Raw genomic sequence first — 14,240 nt, forward strand, 5'->3', positions numbered from 1 at the left:
AACAAGTTTTTTCAAAAAGGTCTCAAAGACTTTAGAGTCAGACCTGTTACAGATCGTCAACTTTTCTTTATTATCAGGTGTGTTTCCAGAATCACTAAAAACTGCTGTAATCAAACCTATACTGAAAAAGGACAATCTTGACAAGACACAAATGAACAACTACAGGCCGATCTCAAATCTCCCGTTTTTAAGTAAGATCATTGAAAAAGCAGTTTCTCAACAGCTCAGTTACTTCTTAAAACAGAATAATTGCTACGATGCCTTCCAGTCAGGTTTTAGACAGAACCACAGCACTGAAACCGCTCTGACCAAAGTGTTAAATGACATATGTCTGAATACAGACAGTGGAAAAATGTCAGTCCTAGTTTTACTGGATCTCAGTGCAGCATTTGATACAGTTGACCACAACATATTACTCAAACGACTGGAGAACTGGACAGGTCTTTCAGGAACTGTACTAAACTGGTTCAAAACATACGTAGAAAACAGGAAATACTTTGTATCAATAGGTAACTTCACATCTGAGCAGACAAGTATCACATGTGGAGTTCCCCAAGGTTCCATCTTGGGACCCCTTCTGTTTAACATCTACATGCTCCCACTGGCACAGATTATAAACAACAACAAAATAAACTATCACAGCTATGCAGATGACACACAAATATATATCACAATGTCACCAGGAGACCGAGGCCCTGTACAGGCTCTTGGTAAATGCATTGAGGAAATCAATGACTGGTTGTACCACAATTTTCTCCAGCTAAACAAAAACAAAACTGAGGTAATAGTCTTTGGCGCCAAAGAAAAACGATTACAGGTCACCAGAGAACTTCAATCTATACATCTAAAAACCACAAACCAGGCGAGAAATTTGGGTGTAGTGATGGATGCAGACCTAAACTTAGAAAAACACATTAAGACAATAACAAAGTCAGCTTACTATCACCTCAAGAATATATCAAGGATAAAAGATCTGATGTCTCAACAGGACCTGGAAAAACTAGTCCATGCATTCATCTTTAGTAGGCTTGATTACTGTAACAGCATCTTTACAGGTCTACCTAAAAAATCAGTCAGACAACTACAGCTCATTCAGAACTCTGCTGCTCGAGTCCTCACTAAGACCAAAAAAGTGGACCACATCAGTCCAGCTCTGAGGTCCTTACACTGGCTGCCTGTCCGTCAGAGGATAGACTTTAAAGTTCTGATGCTGGCCTATAAAGCTCTGAATGGTTTAGGACCAAAATACATCAATGACCTCCTGACCCAGTATGAACCATCCAGATCCCTCAGGTCATCTGGATCCGGTCTTTTATCAGTTCCCAGAGTCAGAACCAGACACGGAGAAGCTGCATTCAGCTTTTATGCTCCTTATATCTGGAACAAACTCCCAGAAAGCCTCAGATCAGCTGAAACACTCAGTTTATTTAAATCCCGGTTGAAGACTCACCTGTTCTCAGCTGCATTTGAATAAAGCACCAAATCCACACTTTAAGCTTAAATTTCAAAACTTACATTTAACTACTGATTTTATCTACTGTTCTGATTTTATCTGTTTTGATTTTATATACTGTTGTTTGTTTGTTTGTTTGTTAATTAGTTAGTTAGTTTATTTGCTTGTTTTAATCAATTTTAAATCATGCTTTTTATTTGTTCTTGTTTCTAATGTCTCTGTAAAGCACTTTGAATCACCTTGTTGTTGAATTGTGCTATACAAATAAACTTGCCTTGCCTTGCCTTGCCTTTACAAACAGATTTGCCAAAAATGAAAATTTGTCTTTTGTTTTCATTTAATTAAAATAAACGTCTTCAAAGCAATGCAATAACAGGTGAAGAGAGTTTTTACAGCTTTGAGTGGCAGATACATCTGCAAGTCATCTGCAAAACAATGAAATGAAATGTTATACCGTCAAAAAAAAAGCATATTGTGGCATGCAGAGGAATCTTAGCAAAGAAGCTCAACAGAAAGTTGGAGCTTGCTGTTCAACCCTAAGCTGGTAGGGGGAGCTCTTTAATAAACCCTTGCTGGAGCTACGCTGTGCTTCAAGGGTCAATAACAGCATAACAGAACTCACTTATGGTACTGCACTCATTCTATAAAACAATAACTGTCAGTGACTTTGAACCGCAGTATAAACACAACATTCAAGATAACAGTTAAAAGTAACGTAACCATAAACAATAAAACAAGAACATCTAAACAGCAGCACATGTCCCAAGGCATGATGGGAGAGAACTGCTGCTCCCCCTGTAGACCATGTTGGACAGCCTCTGAAGAACAGTGCAGGGTCCAACCCACTGGCTCATCAGTTTGGGGGAAAGCCCTTTCTTCCTCTCCGGGCTGTAGACCCACACATGCTGACCTGGCGACAGTCCTTCCCTCTTGCAGCGGGTATCATAAGCTCGCCTCTGCCGGGAGCCTGCATCTCGGAGAGCCTGCCTGGTCAACTGGTACACCTCCCGTAGCCGGGCCATGAGGTTGTGGAGATAGTCCAACCCAGGGTCCCCGAGCACCTCCTGCTCCGGGGGGGGGGCAAACACCAAGTCCACTGGGGTATCAAGCTCGTGCCCAAACATCAAGGCCACTGGAGTGCACTTAGTAGATTCCTGGACTGCTGAAAGGTAGGCCATTAGGACCAGGGAAAGGTGTTGATCCCAGTCGCGCTGCTGGTGGGAGGTCAGGATAGCAAGCTGGGTGGCCAAGGTGTGGTTGAAGCGTTCCACCAACCCATCGCTTTGGGGGTGCATTGGCGTCGTCCGGGTCTTCCTGATACCCATCCACTGACAGACCTCCTTGAACACCACAGCCTCAAAATTACGGCCCTGGTCGCAGTGCAGTTCCTCTGGTACCCCGAACCGGCAGAACATCTCGTTGACCAGACGCTCAGCGGTGGTAACAGCACTCTGGTTGGGGACTGCATAGGCCTCAGGCCACTTGGTGAAGTAGTCCATTGGCGACCAGAACATAGCGGTTCCCCTGGTCAGTGGTGGGGAACGTTCCCAGGATGTCCACCCCAACCCGCTCCATGGGAGGCCCCACCTTATACTGCTGCAAGGGGGCATGAGAGCGTTGGAAAGGTCCTTTCTGAGCCGTGCAGGCATCGCACCGATGGACATGGAGCTCTTCGTCCTGGCGACACCCAGGCCAGTAGAACCTAGACCGAAGTCACTGCAGAGTCTTGGTAACTCCAAAGTGTCCTGCCCTCGCCGCACCATGGACCAGCTGGAGGACCTTGGACCACAACTGTTGAGGTACCAAGAGCTGGAAGACCTCACGGTGACTCCCAGGAGCCTGCCAGCAGCGATAGAGGAGGCCGTTCCGGCTGGTGAGGTTGGCCCAATGGGAGTAGAGAGTCTTGGTCTCGAGGTCCAGTGCAGATACTTCTGGCAATGATGGTCTCTGACCTGCTCCAATTCAACACTGAACCTGGGAAAGGGCAGGGTCTTGGTTCTGGTCGTGTTGCAGCTGTTGGGGATCCATGGCCTCCAGACCCTCGGTATCCCCTGCGGCAAACTAGACCTGAAGACTGCTACAGTGCCCACCCGGAACAGAGTCATTCTCATGGCCGCCCTGTGGTGACGCGATCAGTGAAGTCATGCCCTCCTGGTCCTCCGGGCATTGGCAGTACCTGCACTGTTCTTCCTCACAAGGGCGTCGGGAGAGGGCGTCTGCATTGGTGTGGAGACGTCCCGCCGGTGACGAACTCCAAAGTGGTAATCTTGCAATGTCTCCAACCACCGGGCAAGCTGTCCCTCTGGTTCTTTAAAGCTGAGCAGCCAAGTAAGGGACGTGTGGTATGTGCACAGGAGGAACTTCTTCCCGTAGAGGTAGGGTCTGAAATGGAGACCCAGGATGATGGCCAGCAGCTCTCGATGGGTGACACAATAGTTCCTCTCCGGTCTGCTGAGGGAGCGGCTGTAGTAGGAGATGACCCGCTCCCCCTCCAGGCGGGTCATTTCCTACTACACAGGGCCTTCCTGTGTCAGTACAGCCCCCACACCCGTGGTGCTGGCATCGGTGTCCACGACAAAAGGAAGTTGCAGGTCTGGGTAGGCTAGCACCGGCGCCTCAAACAGTGTAGATCAGAGCCGATCAAACGCGCAGTCCTCCCTCCAGTGGAACTCCTGGCCCTTCTGTGTGAACCAGTGAAGGGTGCTTGCGATGGTGGAAGTCCTTGACGAAACGCCGGTAGTATGATGCCAGGCCAAAGAAGCTCCGCAACTCGGCAGTGTTGCCGGGAATGGGCCAGTCCTTCACAGCAGCCACCTTCGCAGGGTCAGTGGAAAACCCTGCGCCGCTGACAATGTGACCCAAGAAAGTCGTCTCCTTTCGGAAGAGGTGACACTTTTTGGGGTGGAGACAAAGGCCAGCCTGGCAGATAGCATGGAAATCGAAAGTAAGGTTAGCCAAGGCTTTCTCGAAGTCTGTCGCATGGACATGGAGGTCATCCAGGTCGACCACACATCGGTCGCAGGGAATGTCAGCCAGAACCCTCTCCATTAGGGGCTCAAATGTGGCTGGGGCATTGCAGAGGCCAAAGTGCATCACCTTAAACTGCCACAGTCCCTGTCCAATGGAGAAAGCAGTCTTTAGACGGGCCTCTGGTGTCAGCTCCACCTGCCAGTAGCCACTGCACAAATCAGGGGAACTGAACCAGCAGGACCCAGCAATGTCGTCGAAGGCATCGTCAATACCGCCAGGTACCATCCTTTTTCCAAACCAGTATGGTGGGGGCTGCCCAGGGGCTGTTCAAGGGTTCAATGATGCCCACCTCTGCCATTTCCCTGATCTTCTGCTCTGCTGCGGCACGCTTGGCAAGGGGAAGGCGACGAGGGCGGAGGCGGAGGCGGATGGGGCGTGCATCCCCAGTGTCCATGTCGTGTTGTACCAGGCGTGTTAGCTTGCAGTCCTCATCCTTGGCTGCAAAGATGTCCTCAAACAAGTTGAGTAACTTCCGCAGCTGCCGTTAGTGTTCAGCCTGGAGACCCTCGCAGCTCCTCTGGTATAGGTTCTCGACAGCTTGCTTGGTCTCTGTGGACAGTTTCTGTACTGCTGGTGAAGGGGAAGCCCCTTCCACCGCCAGCAGCGACAGGCCCTCAGGCTTCCTGATGCTGGCTAAAAAAGTGGAGGCAGCAGCAGGACTTCCTTGGTGGTGTGGAGCTTCACAGCCTCCATGCCCAGGTAAAAGATTGCTCTGGACACATCCACTGTGGCCTCCCATTTGGCCAGCAGGTCCAGACCAATGTTGCATTGGTCCTGGATGCTGGCTAGCCAGAACCTGTGGTCCACAGTGCAGTTAGCAACAGTCACCAGAAGGGATCTTTCTCCCTTAACTCTGGCGCGCTCCCCCATGACTGTGGTGATGTGGAGCTGAGTAGGCTGCCAACCCTGTGGTCTTGGGCCGTCAGTACCAGGGAGGGCTCTGGCCCATACCAAGGAAAGTGGATCCAGTATCTATCAGGGCTCTACAGGTGGTGCCGGCAAGGTCACAGTCCAGATACAGTCCCCGTGTCTGGCCCAGCCGGCCAACCCGCCAGTGTGATTCGGAGGACAGATTGGTGGTGGGGGACAGTTCCTCCGTTGTGCCACCCCACCTTAGTTTAACGGCAGCTAGGGTGCCAGGCTTCGTGGGCTCGGTGCTGGACATTAGCGTGCAATGTGGCCTGGTTCTCCGCATCGATGGCAGTTGTCCCTGTATTGGCCACCTGCTCGTCTATTCCCTCGCCGAGATCGCCAGGGTGGTGTGATGGTGGTTTGGAGGGCCTTCTCCTCCTGATCACTCCCTTCGTAGTCCATTTGACCCACTCGGTGACTTGTGCCACGGCTGCATGCACCTGAGCTGAGCACATGCTCCACTATTTCTGCCTGAGTTAGAGCTGCTGCAAGGGTTTCTGGTGCATGCAGACGGATGTGCTCTTGTAGTCGTTTTGGCTGGAGACCCCGAACAAAAGCCTGGCGAGCAAGCTCTTCCTGTGCTGCAGCATCAAAAGCAGGGTACCCTCTTTGTGCGTAAAGACGAAGGTCTGCAGCATAAGCACCCAAACTCTCCTCTTGTCTCAGTGGGTGGCTGGCAAGTTTATCTCGGGCATCATCTGCATGGGTACGAAGGCCAAACCTGCTCTGCATTGCTCTGGCGACGGCAGGCCAACTGAAACGCTCTTCTGGCAGAAGATCTGTGAGGATCTGCAGGGCCCTGACTTCCAAGGGGAGAGCCACTTGGACAGCTGTCTCCTATATTGACCATCCGTTTAGCTGAGCAGCCAGCTGTACCTGGAGGAGGTAGGTCTCTGGAGGTGCCTCCCCATTATAGTGTGACAGCTTCATGCTCCCCAAGACAGAAGCCCCTGATGTCAGCGCCGGCTGCACTTGGTCCAGGAGGCAGTTGGCGTTGTCCCCCTCAGATGCCAGCAATGAGGGTGTGCCACTCTCAGGCATCACCATGAGTGGAGGCTGGCTGGTCGCTCGTGGTCTTGGAGCCTGCAGCATGCCTTGGTGGCTCTGACAGCTTCCCAGTGGGCGGGGATGTGAGGCTCCATTCAATTCAATTTATATAGCGCCAAATCACAACAAAAGTCGCTTCAAGGCGCTTCATAGGTACAGAGAAAAACCCAACAATCATATGACCCCCTATGAGCAAGCACTGACATTGGGAAGGAAAAACTCCCTTTTAACAGGAACGTGAAAACTGAAGGCTCTCCCTCCCATTCTACTTTTAAATACTCAAGTAGGCCTGCAGTGCGAGAGCAAATTGCTCTAACAGGGTGATATGGTACTACAATGTCATTAAGGTAAGATGGGGCCTGATTATTTAAGATCTTGTATGTGAGGAGCAGGATTTTGAATTCAATTCTGGATTTAACAGGAAGCAAATGAAGGGAAGCCAAAACAGGAGAAATATGCTCTCTCTTTCTAGTCCCTGTCAGTACTCTTGCAGCAGCATTTTGGATTAACTGAAGGCTTTTCAGCGAGCCTGCAAGTAATAAATGCATGAACTAGTTTTTCAGCGTCACTCTGAGACAGGATATTTCTAACTTTAGAGATGTTGCGCAAATGGAAGAAAGCAGTCTTACATATTTGTTTAATATGTGCGTTGAAGGACAAGTCCTGGTCAAAAATGACTCCAAGGTTCCTCACAGCATTACTGGAGGCCAAGGTAATGCCATCCAGAGTAAAAATCTGGTTAGATACCATATTTCTAAGATTTTCAGGGCCGAGTACAATAACCTCAGTTTTATCTGAATTAAGGAGCAGAAAGTTAGCGGCCATCCAGGTCTTTATGTATTTAAGACATTCCTGCAGTTTAACTAATTGGTGTGTGTTATCTGGCTTCATGGACAGATAGAGCTGCGTGTCATCTGCATAGCAGTGAAAATTTATGCTATTTCTACTAATGATGCTGCCTAAGGGAAGCATGTATAATGTAAACAGATTTGGTCCTAGCACCAAACCCTGTGGAACACCGTAATTGACCTTAGTGTGTGAAGAGGACTCTCCATTTACATGTACAAATTGGAGTCTATTTGATAGATATGATACAAACCACTGCAGTGCAGTATCTGTAATACCTACAGCATGTTCTAATCGCTCTAATAGGATATTATGGTCGACAGTTTCGAATGCTGCACTAAGGTCTAGCAGGACAAGCACAGAGATGAGTCCACTGTCAGAGGCCATAAGAAGATCATTTGTAACCTTCACTAAAGCTGTTTCTGTGCTGTGATGAGCTCTGAAACCTGACTGAAACTCTTCAAATAAGCCATTCCTCTGCAGATAATCTGTTAGCTGTGTGACAACTACTCTTTCAAGGATTGTTGATATGAAAGGAAGGTTGGAGATTGCCCTATAATTAGCTAAGACTGCTGGGTCTAGAGATGGCTTTTTGAGTAAAGGTTTAACTACAGCCACCTTGAAGGCCTGTGATTATTAGAGATAGGTTGATCATATTTAAGATCGAAGAATTAATTAATGGCAGGACTTCTTTGAGCAGCTTTGTAGGAATGGGGTCTAAAAGACACGTTGATGGTTTGGAGGAAGTAATTATTGAAGTTAACTCAGAAAGATCAATTGGAGAAAAAGAGTCTAACTTAACATCAATGGTACTAAGAGTAGCTGTAGACGATATTACTTCTGTGGGATGATTATTGGTAATTTTTTCTCTAATGATAAGAATTTTATTTGTGAAGAAGTTCATGAAGTCATTACTAGTTAGCATTAAAGGGATGGTTGGCTCAAAAGAGCTATGACTTTTTGTCAGCCTGGTGTAGAATATTTAGCTGATTTAGAGTTTAGAAATGTGTTAAAATATAATGTAGAACTGTTGTAGAGACACTGACACTGCCCTCACTATAATAAAGGCTGATTGTAGGAGTAGATTGTAGACCTCCCCCACTGAGTGGAAATTCCCCAGAGGAAGTTTTAGGGTGGGGGTCTCAACATTTGTAACTGTGGTCTGGAAGTGAGAGGGGTTTTATGACCTCTAGGGAGTCACCTACACCCACAGTGTTTTAACGGTCACGCACACACATCCACACGCACACTCACTCATGTGCACTCACACATACACACAGGTATGCGTACACAGTTACACACGAGCACTCACATAGACACGAGGGAACGCGCACATGTAGGCATTCATGTGCTCGTGCACATAGACACAGACAGAGTTTGCAGCACACCGTGGGGGGTTTATGATGGGGTCACTTCTATAAAACTGTGTTTCACAGACAAAGGGGTGAAGATTTGGAGAGGGACACCGGCCTCGTCTTCCCTTCTAGAAGTGCATGCTTAAATGAAGATGAATAAAGATTTTGTGAAAATGACTACTGAGTCCGGTGCTATCTCTGGACGCTCGAGTAATGAAAAGAACCGGGGTAAAACTGATTTCTCAACACTGGCTACAGTGCTGAAGAGAAACCTGGGGTTGTTCTTATTTTCTTCAATCAGTGACGAATAGTAAGATGTTCTGGCTTTGCGGAGGGCTTTCTTATAAATAAGCAAACTATTTCTCCAGGCTAAATGATGATCCTCTAAATTTGTGACACGCCATTTCCACTCCAGCTTACGAGTCATCTGCTTTAGGCTACTTGTTTGAGAATTATACCACGGAGTCAGGTACTTCTGATTTGAGACCTTAGTTTTCACAGGAGCTACAGTATCCAGAGTCATACGTAGTGAGGAGGTAAAATTATTAACAAGTTAATTGACCTCTATTGGGGTAGTGTTCAGATAGCTGCTCTGCTCTGTGTTGGTACAGGCCATTGAAGATGATAAAAATCTGGTAAGACCAGCAGATCTTCCCCTGGCTGATTTGCTGCTGCCTGGGGGTCTCCTCGCTTCTTCAGTCATGCTCCATTCACCACTTCCAGGCAGGTGATAAGCTCCCGAGTCTTCCTCAGCTCCTCCTCCTCTTTCAAAATAGTGACCATGCTCTTGGAATCCCACTTCAGACACCAAAGTGGTATGCAGAGGAATCTTAGCAAAAAAGCTCAACAGAAAGTTAGAGCTTGCTGTTCAACCCTAAGCTGGTAGGGGGAGCTCTTTAATAAACCCTTGCTGGAGCTACGCTGTGCTTCAAGGGTCAATAACAGCATAACAGAACTCACTTATGGTACTGCACTCATTCTATAAAACAATAACTGTCAGTGACTTTGAACCGCAGTATAAACACAACATTCAAGATAACAGTTAAAAGTAACGTAACCATAAACAATAAAACAAGAACATCTAAACAGCAGCACATGTCCCAAGGCATGATGGGAGAGAATTGCTGCTCCCCCAACACATCACAATATGATTCCAGTCGTGATAGTTGGATATCATGGTCGATCATGTCAAAGGCTGCTGTTAGGTCCGACAACAAGAGAGCAGAAGGGTTGCCAGAATTTAAGAGAATATTTAAGAAAATATCATTAAAACCTTAAAAGTGCAGTCTCAGTGCTGTGTAGTGATTTAAAACCAGCTTACAAATTTTCAGAGATCTTGTTAAGATCAAGGCTGGCGTGCAACTGTAAATAGACCACTTTCTCCAGAACTTTTGTAAGACAGGGAAGCTTTAAATTTGGCCTGTAATTAAGCAGAACAGTTGGGTCCGGATTTTGTTCTTTAAGAAGAGGCTGGATTTAAGCCTTTTTAAGATGTGATGGGACACAGCCTGTAGCAAGGGAAGTGTTAAATAATCTCTGGATAAAAGGACCAATAGTATCAAAAGTATTTTTAAGCCAACTTGGGGGAAGGCAATCTAATGTGAAGATCTTAGGCGATGAACAATATCTGAACTGATATGGAGTAATGTGCAATTATCAACCTATAGAGGGCTGAATTCAAAGACATCCTGAAAATCAAAATGAATAAGTGAATTAAAAAAATAAAATAAAAATGAATAAATCAGTGTCTCCCTGACAAGTTTCCTTGTGCCTGTTCCATGCCACTCCACTGCCACACAGAATATTCTTTATTGCTGTATATAGTCTTGTAAATAGTAGTGTAAAGTCATATTGAGTTAAGAGGTGTTTGGCGTCCGTGTTCTACATCTCACTGAATAAATAGGTGCTTTCAGTTGGCGGAGTTTCCTGAGCCTGCTTTTGGGTCCTTTCCCTCATGTTGGCCTCCGGGCCACCGTGTGACAGTAAGTACATCTTCTTTCACAACACGCTGGTATATATTTTGAATACAGTGGCTTGCAAAAGTATACGGCCCCCTTGAACTTTCCCACATTTTGTCACATTACAGCCACAAACATGAATCAGTTTTATTGGAATTCCACGTGAAAGACCAAAACAAAGTGGTGTACACGTGAGAAGTTGAACGAAAATCATACATGATTCCAAACATTTTTTTACAAATAAATAACTGCAAAGTGGGGTGTGCGTAATTATTCAGCCCCCTTTGGTCTGAGTGCAGTCAGTTGCCCATAGACATTGCCTGATCCCTAATGACTAAATAGAGTGCACTTATGCACTTAGTGCACTAATGTCAGTACAAATACAGCTGCTCTGTGACGGCCTCAGAGGTTGTCAAAGAGAATATTGGGAGCAACAACACCATCAAGTCCAAAGAACACACCAGACAGGTCAGGGATAAAGTTATTAAGAAATTTAAAGCAGGCTTAGGCTACAAAAAGATTTCCCAAGCCTTGAACATCCCACAGAGCAATGTTCAAGTGATCATTCAGAAATGGAAGGAGTATGGCACAACTGTAAACCTACCAAGACAAGGCTGTCCACCTAAACTCACAGGCCGAACAAGGAGAGCGCTGATCAGAAATGCAGCCAAGAGGCCCATGGTGACTCTGGACGAGCTGCAGAGATCTACAGCTCAGGTGGGGGAATTTGTCCATAGGACAACTATTAGTCGTGCACTGCACAAAGTTGGCCTTTATGGAAGAGTGGCAAGAAGAAAGCCATTGTTAACAGAAAACCATAAGAAGTCCCATTTGCAGTTTGCCACAAGCCATGTGGGGGACATAGCAAACATGTGGAAGAAGGTGCTCTGGACAGATGAGACCAAAATGGAACTTTTTGGCCAAAATGCAAAACGCTATGTGTGGCGGAAAACTAACACTGCACATCACTCTGAACACACGATCCCCACTGTCAAATATGGTGGTGGCAGCATCATGCTCTGGGGGTGTTTCTCTTCAACAGGGACAGGGAAGCTGGTCAGAGTTGATGGGAAGATGGATGGAGCCAAATACAGGGCAATCTTGGAAGAAAAAGACTTGAGAGTGGGGCAGAGGTTCACCTTCCAGCAGGACAACGACCCTAAACATAAAGCCAGGGCAACAATGGAATGGTTTAAAACAAAACATATCCATGTGTTAGAATGGCCCAGTCAAAGTCCAGATCTAAATCCAATCAAGAATCTGTGGCAAGATCAGAAAACTGCTGTTCACAAATGCTGTCCATCTAATCTGAGTGAGCTGGAGCTGTTTTGCAAAGAAGAATGGGCAAGGATTTCAGTCTGTAGATGTGCAAAGCTGGTAGAGACATACCCTAAAAGACTGACAGCTGTAATTGCAGCAAAAGGTGTTTCAACAAAGTATTGACTCAGGGGGCTGAATAATTACACACACCCCACTTTACAGTTATTTATTTGTAAGAAAAGTTTGGAATCATGTATGATTTTCGTTCCACTTCTCACGTGTACACCACTTTGTTTTGGTCTTTCACGTGGAATTCCAATAAAATTGATTCATGTTTGTGGCTGTAATGTGACAAAATGTGGAAAAGTTCAAGGGGGCCGAATACTTTTGCAAGCCACTGTAATTCTATGAATAGCCCAATTCAAGCTTGTCCTGCACTTTACCTTTATAATAAAAATATATTTTTGTAAGTCCGTAATATAAAGGAAATTATTTTTTTTAAAAAGGAAACTGATTTCCTTGGCACTATTACAAGGCAGGAAGCATGTGTTGGATGAATACATCATATTATAAAACTAAAAAAAAATCCTCAAAAAATATATTCTTCCTAAACTACTGAAATTTCACTGTTGAAATTAAACATATGATATGACAAACAATTCAGTTCACACTGAACGGAAAGGAGAGGTTAACTGTACACTCCTAAAGCCTAAATTACAAGAGACTGAACAATCATATTTCAGACCTTCTCTCTTGAGGATGAGTTAACCTGATAAAAACCTTATACAGACTTGCATGATACACTGTGTGTGTTTGGATGATGAAGGTGCTCAGAGACAGATTTCAGATATTTTTTATGAACACGAGACACAGTAAGAGTTGAATACTGGTATAGTTTTGAATTTATTTTTTGTTTGTTTGTTTTTGCTTTGGATTTTTACTGGTTTCACAAGTTGTTTTTTATGTTTTGTCTTCATGGATGAAGAATTAAATGTTACATATCTAACTCTAGACTGGTACACAGAAATTAATAAGTACAGATATGTTTTCTTTTTCATCATGTTTACATTATTTATTCTAATAATCTGCACTAATTCTACTATTCTGTATCTCATTTGGATTCATAAAAACCTCCATGAGCCTATGTACATTTTCATTGCAGCTTTGCTACTTAACTCTGTTCTTTACAGCACAACTATTTACCCAAAACTGCTGATTGACTTTTCATCTGAAAAACAAGTCACAACATATTCAGCCTGTCTCTTTCAGTTTTTTACGTTTTATACTCTAGCTTGTTCAGAATTCCTTCTGTTGGCTGCTATGGCCTATGACAGATATGTGGCTATATGTAAACCTCTGGAATATCAAACTCTCATGAGAAAAACTACTGTGGGTATTTTCCTGGTCGTGGCTTGGCTTGTACCTGCTTGTCATATTGCAGTCCAAGCAATAGCGAGTGCTGGAGCTAAACTGTGCGACTCTAATATAAAAGGAATATTTTGTAATAATGCAGTTTACACTCTTCAGTGTGAAAGATCAAGATTAATTACTATCTTTGGTGTGGTTGCTTTGGTAGATCTCTCAATACTTCCTATGCTCTTTATAGTTTTCACATACACAAAACTATTTATAGTTTCTCATCGAAGTTGTAAAGAAATTAGGAAGAAAGCTGCAGAGACTTGTTTACCCCATATGTTAGTTTTAATCAGTTATTCAGCTTTTTTTGTGTATGATGTAAGCATAGCTCGTGTGAAATCAGATTTTCCAAAAACCACACGCATAATAATGACATTACAAATAATGCTCTATCAGCCTCTGCTAAATCCGTTCATTTATGGGCTCAAAATGAAGGACATTTCTAAACACTTAAATAAACTGCTTTCTCAGGCCAAAATCATTTCTTGTATTAAAACCTAATGCTAAGGTGAATTAATTTGGTTGTTAACCAGTTTTGTGCAGTTCAAAACACCTTTCTTTCTACATAATCAAATCATTCTTTCTTTCATGTGCTATGTGCAGAGGTGTTTTTTTCTGTTCTCAAACTGATCTCCCCGTTGGAGCTCAGTCTGGGGGCAGTTATTTTTTTTCTCCTTATCTTTCCTCATGCTGTGAATTTTCCATTGTTATACCTCTCTGACCTGTCTTCCCCATGTGATTTTTTGTGTAATGTATGTATGGTCGGAGGGTAAGATGGCGCCGCCATTACGTGCAATAGGTAGGCAGCCTTATGAAATTTCCCCTTGTGGGACTAATAAAGGTATATCAAATCAAATCAAATCATTCCAACTTTCAGGCAGAACATTTTTCAAATTAGTATATTATATCTGGGGAAGTACAAGAAAATATAAAGTGAAATAGCCCAGAGTACTAATAGATACT

The 14,240-nt window shown here is 44.8% G+C and overlaps 1 protein-coding gene across 1 annotated transcript; it reads left to right on the forward strand.

Annotated features, from left to right (window-relative positions):
- The first annotated feature begins 12,836 nt into the window (after positions 1-12,836).
- Positions 12,837-13,778, forward strand: LOC146650624 (olfactory receptor 2AT4-like). Its single transcript, XM_085383774.1, has one exon. It carries the CDS (start codon positions 12,837-12,839, stop codon positions 13,776-13,778), a length of 942 nt encoding a protein of 313 aa, XP_085239900.1.
- The last annotated feature ends 462 nt before the right edge of the window (positions 13,779-14,240 follow it).

This window comes from Rhamphochromis longiceps, linkage group LG16 (genome assembly GCF_057381845.1).
Source record: "Rhamphochromis longiceps isolate RC_006_pf linkage group LG16, R_longiceps_female_GT1.1, whole genome shotgun sequence".
In the NCBI taxonomy this organism is placed as follows: Eukaryota; Metazoa; Chordata; class Actinopteri; order Cichliformes; family Cichlidae; genus Rhamphochromis; species Rhamphochromis longiceps.